Source organism: Protomyctophum parallelum (genome assembly GCF_964188405.1).
Source record: "Protomyctophum parallelum genome assembly, chromosome: 14".
Classification (NCBI taxonomy): Eukaryota; Metazoa; Chordata; class Actinopteri; order Myctophiformes; family Myctophidae; genus Protomyctophum; species Protomyctophum parallelum.
In genome coordinates, this window is record NC_139709.1 from 46,225,287 (window position 1) to 46,234,831 (window position 9,545).

Consider the following 9,545-nt stretch of genomic DNA (forward strand, 5'->3'; position numbering starts at 1 on the left):
ATGGCCATCAACGTGCCGGGAGTCGTTGCCATGGTGATATTCTACCTGCTGGTTCTAGGGACAGGTATCTGGGCCTCGCTCAAGGCCAGGAAGACGGCGAAGAGAGGCGGGGGGATTAACAGCACAGAGACCATCCTCCTGGCCAACAGGAACATCAGTCTCCTAGTGGGGATATTCACCATGACTGGTATATACATCATACATGTAGGCTGGGGCGAAGTGACTGTTAATCAATATCAGGATTTTTTTTATTATTATTTTTTAAATGGTGAAAATAACAGATCTACAAGCTCACAACACGTCACATCGTTGTAAGCTTGTAGATTGGCTATTTTCACATTTCCATACACCACCATTGATGAACAAAGTATAACACAGATTAATCCATTTAGTCGCTTGTGAAAAATCTGTTAGAATTTTTTCTGTTGATTCGTAAAAAGAAACCTATTGATTATTCGGTTATATGTCTTATATTCTACTAAATATCAGTTTCAATACTGTTGCTTTCGGGCAGAAACCTCTCTTTTGCATAATTTAAAATTGTATTTATTTTAATAAATTAATGTTCTATATTTCGTCATACTACAGTGTCACACAAAAGTAGTAAAAATAACAGATCTACAAGCTGTAAATGTAAATGTGTTTTGATTTTTGAGCTTGTATATCTGCTATGTTAGATTTCTTTTTTTTAAATCCTGTAATGTAACAATTTTGGAAATATGAGGTTTCTACCCGACAGCAACAATATATTTTTGGTTACTTGCCCAGGTTTAATTACTGATGAGCGCGAGCGAGCGTCCATATCAAAAGAGACAATATCGTCATGTCTTTTGCTACAATTCAAATGTTTTGCCATGCAAGGCAAGGCAAGGCAATTCTCTTTGTATAGCATATTTCAACATATACGGTAATTCATGCGCTTTACACAAACAACATCAAGCAAAGAAAACACAATTGTAAAATTACATTAGAATGAGGATGAAGATACGCAAGGAACTGATGATAGAAAAGGCAACTGGGGTGACAGCAGAGAAACAAGATGGTGGCATCCTCAAAGTTTGTTGTGAAAGGACGAGGAAGGAAACATATGAAGTCAGTAAGAATTAGTGGAAGAGGAACGGTCGTAATTCCATGCAATAACATTGATTCTGACCTGAGATCAGATTCTAAAAATGTCTATTACATCCTGACAGTTTCATTATTAACCCATTCTGACCTGAGATCAGATTCTAAAAGTGTCTTCGATTTTTCAAAAATAGCAGACCTACAAGCTCATATCGCGCCACTCGGTGGCGCGGTATGAGCTTGTAGATCTGCTATTTTTCAATAGCTAAAGCATGACATGATGCCAACACCAAAATGGGTGCCCGGTCAGAATGGGTTAAAATGTTCAAGTCTGGTCCATGCCCTGTGAATGGTTTCTGACTTGGAGTAAATGAAAGGAGGAAGGGCTTAATAAGTGGCGTTCCACTGGCACCCATTGGAATTAAGTTGAGTTAATGCAACAATCCACAATGATTAGGACAAGAAATAATACTATTTTCCTGTTCCTCCAATAGAGATAACATTGGAGTAAGGTACAGGATGTAAACTATAGTATGTAGTCCAACAATGAAAGTGTAAACAATGATTTAACATTTTATTTTTGTTATGACTATCTTGAATGAGAGAAAATACATGTTGGGATTCAAACCAGCAACCTTTCAGTCATATATCTACTTCTCATCACTTTGTTTTTATTGCATAATCACTGTTATCCATAAAACAACTTGTTTATTAATCCCCTATAGCCACATTGCTTGGAGGAGGTTTCATTGTTGGAATGACAGAAATAGTTTATACCCCAAACCTGGGCCTGGTCTGGGCTCTGGTCATCCCTATTGGCCATTCAACATCCTTCATAATTGGTAAGACTAAATCATACAATGATAGCGCTTGCCAAAAATGACAGATTATCAGTTATTTATTTGTGCCAAAATAACAACCCGAGTTTGCTGCATCTGACTATCTCTATTATGTTCTGTTGCTAAGGTGGCCTGTTCTTTGCCCAGCCAATGAGGGAAAGAAAATATGTGACCATGATCGACCCATTTCAGATCAAGTATGGGAAAGTATTGAGCGTGTTTCTGTCCCTGGCCTCACTTGTAGCGGAAATCATCTGGTTGACTGGGACATTGATTGGCTTAGGTACAGTGTGCACGCAAACACTAACAAATGTATGTTCTTGTGTTCTAATTACATTACAGTAAGAAGACCGTAAAGGATTTTTTCAACCATGTCCCCATATCTTATAGCTGGTTTCTTCTTTTCGACTGACAGTGAGGAGTTTCCCTGGGTTGGGCGCATTACACATGCGGATGAACACACTATTCCCTCAGTTCCGCACCCCACTGAACAGGCAACCTGGCCAAACTGTAGGAGTTGCTAGTTCAGGGACTGAAATCATTCAATATATATGCAGAATTGTATACATTAAGATTTTATACATTTTTATACATTAAGATTTTAGTATATGTGTATCCCACCCTCTGCTTTCAGATATGGCCCAGGATTTGTAGATAGATAATTATATATCATACACATCAACACATTTCTCGATCCCCAGATTCTATGTTCCTGGTAAGCAGATGGCCATAAGACACAGTACAATTGGATGCTGTATTTTCCATTGACCTAGTATAGGTGTGTCTGTGTGTGTGTGTGTGTGTGTGTGTGTGTGTGTGTGTGTGTGTGTGTGTGTGTATGTGCCCCCAGATCCCCAGATTCTATGTTCCTGGTAAACAGATGGCCATAAGACACAATACAATTGGATGCTGTATTTTCCATTGACCTAGTATAGGTGTGTCTGTGTGTGTGTGTGTGTGTGTGTGTGTGTGTGTGTGTGTGTGTGTGTGTGTGTGTGTGTGTGTGCACACGCGCGTCCGTCTGTGTACATGTGTGATAGGTGCAACCATGAGCGTGGTCCTGGATGTGCCATACACTATGAGTATCTGGATCTCCGCTGCGGTGGCCATTCTCTACACTCTACTTGGAGGTTTATACTCTGTGGCCTACACTGATGTCGTCCAGCTCACTCTCATTTTCGTCAGCCTGGTAGGCACGCCACACTAATTGCAAATGATGAGCAGCACTGATGTCACCAGTAAAACAGAAACATTTAGGGGTATGGATGGACTGGAGAAGGTTCTTCTCTGTGGGCAGTCTATGTAAGCTATACAGTTATGTTGGCTGTTCTTCCCCTGGATGAGGAGTGCATGCCTTTCATCCGACGGAGCATTGGTCCGAACGACAACCTACCTCCTCCCTCACCCTAACCCTAACCTCCCCCGGGGCAGACACCTAAACCTAACCGCAACCCTCTCCCGACCCGCAGCGCACCTCGGAGCATTGCTCCTTCGGAGCAATGCTCTGTCGGATGATAGTATGCCTCCCCTGGATGAGCAGGTGAAGAACAGCCAACAGTGTCAAAAACTCAAACATCAGCACATACTGTAGTGTTTATACAGTACCATGCATGTTTCCACAGTGGCTGTGTGCCCCATTTGCTCTGATGAGTCCCTCCTATTCTGATATCACAAAGACAGCCTTCAACCACACCATTCGTGCCTCCTGGGTCGGGACAGTGGATGCGGACAGAGCAGGGAGGTGGATGGACAACTTTCTGCTTTTTGTAAGCTGCTGGTTTTACTTTTCTTTTTATATACAGACTGAGTACGGTATAACCTTATCACTAGACTCACAAGAGAAATAGGCCTACTCATCAAGCCATGAGTCACAGGATTGTATCTAGAAGGTTACTGGGCCAAATCCTCCAGTTCAGTTGGGATCAATCTGGACAAGGAAAGTGAATTAAGTAATTAAGCCCCTTGAAACTGTTGTTGATCAATGCTCTTTTATTGCTACGCTAGGTGGCAGCAAAGTGAAGCTAACCTTTGCCAGGCTATCCAGTGACTTTCCATCATGTTCACAGGCTGTTGAGCAGCCCCCAGAACACCGCTGTAACCATCGGATGGATGGCGATCACCATGGACAGTGCTCATATTTCAAGAGTTATAAGGCATTGAAAATCCTAGTCTATGGGGCCTATGGGGCCGTGTGCAAAGATACCATATACTGTAGCTGGGGGTGATGGAGGCGTTGGTGCTTCATATATGGTGTAAAGGTGGGGTGGTGGGGGTTTGTGTGTGTGTGTGTGTGTGTGTGTGTGTGTGTGTGTGTGTGTGTGTGTGTGTGTGTGTGTGTGTGTGTGTGGGGGGGGGGGGGGGGAGGGGGGGGGGGGGTGGTGGCTACGAATATGTTCGTACCTAGCCGATAACGTCCCATAGCTTGGGGGTACGAATATGTTCGTACTTCGCAGAGAAAGAGTTAACCAACCAAATCTGTTCAGAGGAGCTAGCTACTCAGTGGCAGTAGAAGATAGGGATTGTATTGGCGTGTCACATTTAATTCCTTCAAAGAATGCATTAATTTGCATCATAAGATATTGTGGCCCTTCAATAATTTGAAACACTGACATGTGGTGTCGTCAATATAATGCTATATTTTGTGGCAACATGTTGCAAAGTTGAACTGTCAATTTGCCATCGTCACCTGCTCTACTTACTGTGATTTCCTCCCTTTCCAAGGCTTTTGGGAACCTGGCTTTTCAAAACTTCCACCAAAGGACCCTGGCTGCCTCTTCTAAGGCAAACGGGCAGATCATGTGTTTTGCCGCAGCCGGTATTATTCTCATATTTGCGATCCCTCCTATACTGATCGGGGCAGTGGCTGCATCAACAGGTATCAAAGGCTTGTTGAGAAGGCTATAAAATATATAGCCATAAACAGTGTTTCTATAAACCTACTTGCCTATCTGTTTGCATTGGTCTTTATGATTTTGATATTATCCCATATTTAAAAAAGATATAGTTGGGTTAGAGTCAAGTGTTGTCAGATGATCTTGCACTGCATTCTGAGTGCCAACAAAACGTTGTGTGCTCTTGTAAATACACCAAGGTTAATTAAAGCAATAAGCCACGAGAGGTCTCTCAGGTTACCAGGTATTTTACAATGGCTGGGAGGCGTAGTTACAGCCAATCAGAATAAAGTATTTGGACTGTTTGAATTACACTGTTTTGTTGCATAATAACTGTTGATCATAAGTCAATACACATCCGATTAAACTGTTCTCTCTGAACCTCTCACTGTATGTTCGTCAGACTGGAACCTGACCTCATATGGTTCTCCATCCCCGTTTGAGCGTGGAGAGGCGAGTTTGGTCATGCCCGTCACCCTTCTGCATCTCACCCCACCATTCATCTCCTTCATTGGAATCGGAGCGGTGGCTGCTGCGGTGATGTCTTCTGTGGACTCCTTCATGCTGTCGGCAGCCACCATCTTCACCTCCAATATCTACAAGGCCATCCTGAGGCCCCAGGTGAGAAGGATGCACATCTGCCCCTTCTGTTCCTATGACACCCTGGCCAACTCTCAAAGTCACTTAGACCTAGAAGACAAGACCAGGCCTTGACTTCAACTGGCCCTAGGGGTGTACGATTATGAAATTATGACCAATATCCGATCCCCGATTATTTGCAGGGTCATATCTGCCGATAGCGATATTATACAGAGGACCACAATGGAAACAGAGATACATATAGTTTTTATACACAAAGCGTCATCACGTCAGCCATCAGCTCTTGTATCGTTTCCTTTTGTTGTGAAATTTATGCACAATGTTTATATTACAACAACACCGTGTTACCTCAAGGGTAAGAAATATGTTAAGAAATATGTTCTAACTGTCTAACTAACTAATGGAAAATGGTACAAATTACAAAATGAAATCCATCAGTCGCTCTCTCCAGACTTTTGTTCCTAATGGTCAGGAAGGTATTTGTTGACACCTCATGGATATCTCCAGCCTCATTTGACTCACTTCTTCCCATAGGCATCACAGAGGGAGTTCCAGTGGGTAGTCCGTGTCTCTGTTGTGTTGGTGGGTTTGGCTGGCACTTCCCTCACAGTGCTGGACAACAGCATCATGGTGTTCTGGTTCCTGGGGTCGGAGGTGAGCTACATCATTGTGCTCCCTCAACTGGTCGCTGTCCTTTTCTTCAGCATCTCCAATGGTTACGGGGCTATTATGGGCTTCCTGGTCGGGTTTGTGCTGAGAGTGCTGTGCGGAGAACCCCTGTTATGGCTTCCAACTGCGCTCTGCCTCCCAGTGTGCAAATTAGAGGATGGAGTTCATGTCCAGATTGCCCCCGTCAAGACCATCTGCATGTTCTCCGCCCTGGCCAGCATCTTGTTGTTCTCTCACCTGTCTTCGCTGCTCTTCAACAAAGGCGCAATTCCTGAGAAGTGGGACGTGTTCAAAGTGAAAGCCTCGCGGCCACCGCAGACACGAACACCCACAGGTGATGGCACCAAAGAAGAAGAAGAGACCTTGCAAATCCAAAATGAGAAAGGCCCTGATGCTCCTCTGGCAATGAAGGACACAGAGTGTTGAACACCAGATTTTCAGTACTGGGTGATGATTACATTTCAAAAGGGAATATCCTAAATTGTTCAAAAGGGAGGTGCTCGAGTGGTGCAGTGGCAAAGTAGCTACTACAAGCTGCGTACCACCACAGAGTCTGGGGTTCAAATCCACCGTGGTGCAAGTGGCTTTGGGAGGGATATAATTGTCACTGAACTTAATATACAGGCTGGGGTGTCCGCATGGTGGCCCAAACTATAGATGTAAGGGTTGCCTAGCGGAAGCCAATTTAGTTTTTTACCTTGAAATTGTGTTTTACAGATTGTTAAGTACACAAATGTACCTGCAGCCTTGACATCCCCTAAATATCCCTGTTGTATTACAAGATTAAATAATATAAATATTATCAGTACGTTTCTATTTTTATATGCAATGGTGTTTCCACACACTGTTTCCCAATGAGCATACATATAGGCAATCAGCTAACAGTCAGATTTGAAAACTAAGCCGAAACATCTAGTGTTTGATTCCTACACTCAAAATGCATTTACTTATGGGATTATTTGGATAAAAGTGTCATCTGAATGTATTATGAGCTGTAACAACAATGATAATAATAACAATAATCATAACAACCTCAGACCTATATAGTGCCTTTCTGAATGCTCAAAGTCACTTTACATGGGGGGAAAATAAGACTATAGTATAGGCAAAAATAATTAAAGAAATTGTCTCTAAATGTTTTTTTTTTTGTGGCTTTCGCCTTTATTTTATATGGAGGGACAGACAGTAGGCTGACAGGAAATGGGGAGAGAGATGGGGGGGAAGACATGCAGTAAAAGGCCGTCTGGATCGGGAGTCGAACCCGCGGTACACTGACAGACCGGATTACCAGCCAAGGTGCCTGGACCGCTGAGCCATGGCCCAGGCCAAGAAATTGTCTCTAAAAGTACTCACAGTCAAAACAGCACTGGGCGCATAGCTGGCTATAGTGAGTCTGACGAGGTGGACGTTGATGATGATGATGATGAAGGATGAGATGGTGGTGGAATCTCTGCTAAAGATGCTGCGTGGAGAACCCCTAATGGGACGCTGTACGCTGCCTCCCTGGAGGATGGTCAGTGTTCAAATCCAGATTGCAGCCATCAAGACCATCTGCATATACTCTCTATTTTAACCCATTCTGACCTGAGATCAGATTCAAAAAATGTCTATTACATCCTGACAGTTTCATTATTAACCCATTCTGACCTGAGATCAGATTCTGAAAGTGTCTTCGATTTTTCAAAAATAGCAGACCTACAAGCTCGTATCGCGCCACTCGGTGGCGCGATATGAGCTTGTAGATCTGCTATTTTTAAATAGCTAAAGCACGACATGATGCCGACACCAAAATGGGTGCCCGTTCAGAATGGGTTAAAGTAAAGAACAGATACTGACAGTCTGACAGATACAGACAATAGCATTAGGTGAATAGATTTTCATTTCGTTTTTATTTTTTCGGAGTAGCCAATTCTTTTTTTTACACACTTTATCTCCCCAATTTAAAAGTCGTTAATTAATTCAATCACCAATTAATTCCTTGCCACCAACATTTGTTGTGATGCTGTCGTATCCTGCTGATTCACCTGCCAAGAAGACACAGGGCCTTGGTCCTTGCTTTATTCATACTCTCTCTTCTATTACGTCACCATCTACAATCTGTTGCACATATAGGCATGTAACGATATATCGTATAGCGATATATATCGATATAAACTGGTGACAATTGAAATCAATTTAATAATCATGTATCGTGATACATATGTTAAAAAACAGGATTTGAGATGATATGATAAAAAATATTTCCTGTCATTTTCTACAGTATTGAAAACAAACGAAAAAGAAGACAATACTGCATTTCTGGCCCAGGCCGTAGCGTAACGGTCTGGGCACCGGACTGGTGATCCAGTCGCGGTGTGCCGCGGGTTCGACTCCCGGACCCGACACGGCCTTTACCGCATGTCATCCCCCCATCTCTCTCCCGTTTCCTGTCAGCCTACTTTCTATCCCTTAAAAAATCAATAAAGGCGTAAGCCGCAAAAAAATATCTTAAAAAAATTAAAAAAAAAAAAAAAATACTGCATTTCTGTAAGATAAATAATAATACTACTAATAATAATAACAATACAAATAATAACAATAACAATAATAATCATAATAATTGGTCATTTGTCTGGAAAATAATTTTGTGTTTGTGAAAAATCTTTCGGGAAGTGAACCTAATATGATCATAATGGCTGCAGTATACACAGGCCTTGTCCTGTTACTCTGTATACTGCTAGACTTAACTGGTTATTATATTTGTCAGACATTCACCAGCTCATGTATCATTCAAGCACCAAATGGTTTAGTATCTGAATGTTTTCTCATGGTACAATAATTTGTGGATTCAAATAAAAAGTATAACATGCAGGCAGGTATGGAAGTAAAACATGAAATTAAAAAAACGTGACATTATTCGGCACACATACCATCATTCGTCACGTGTATTTTAGGTCTCCTCTCTTGTGTTTTAAACCTCGCAAATCACACGTCGCAAAATGTATTCACTGCTTCAGTGCTTCACTTGTGTTTTCACTGCTTCACTTGTCTGCAAAATACAACTCGCAAAGATTTGCACTCCTTCACTTGTGTTTTATAGCGTTTGCAAACAACTTAATTATATATTTATTATTTACACATTTGTCGTTCCTTTTTTTACAAGTGAAGCACCTGCAATTTCACATTTGTGCAATAATGTCTCATTTGACCCTCGCCATCTTTCTATTTTACATTTTGCAAATCAACTTTGTGACCGGCAAGAGAATTCACACATGGTTTCCGTGTTTCGCCTGTGTTTTCCAGATCCTGCAAATTAATTTGTGCATGTCAATCGCCCGGATGCAGTTACAATTTACAATTTACAATTTAGGCATTTAGCAGACGCTCTTAATCCAGAGCGACTTACATTTAAGCAAGAACAAAAGCATGGGAATACATCACATAAAAGCATTTATCATGAAACATGCGTAAGCTAAGAAGGTAACAGTGGAATATCTATATG

At 41.9% G+C, this 9,545-nt stretch overlaps 1 protein-coding gene across 1 annotated transcript; it reads left to right on the plus strand.

Moving 5' to 3' along the window:
• Positions 1-6,490, plus strand: LOC310871345 (high-affinity choline transporter 1-like; the record flags this gene model as incomplete). Its single annotated transcript, XM_083782831.1, has 8 exons — positions 1-187; positions 1,791-1,907; positions 2,032-2,187; positions 2,945-3,093; positions 3,527-3,670; positions 4,626-4,779; positions 5,199-5,416; positions 5,930-6,490. 8 exons carry the CDS (start codon positions 1-3, stop codon positions 6,488-6,490), a joined length of 1,686 nt encoding a protein of 561 aa, XP_083638957.1.
• Between the last annotated feature and the right edge of the window lie 3,055 nt (positions 6,491-9,545).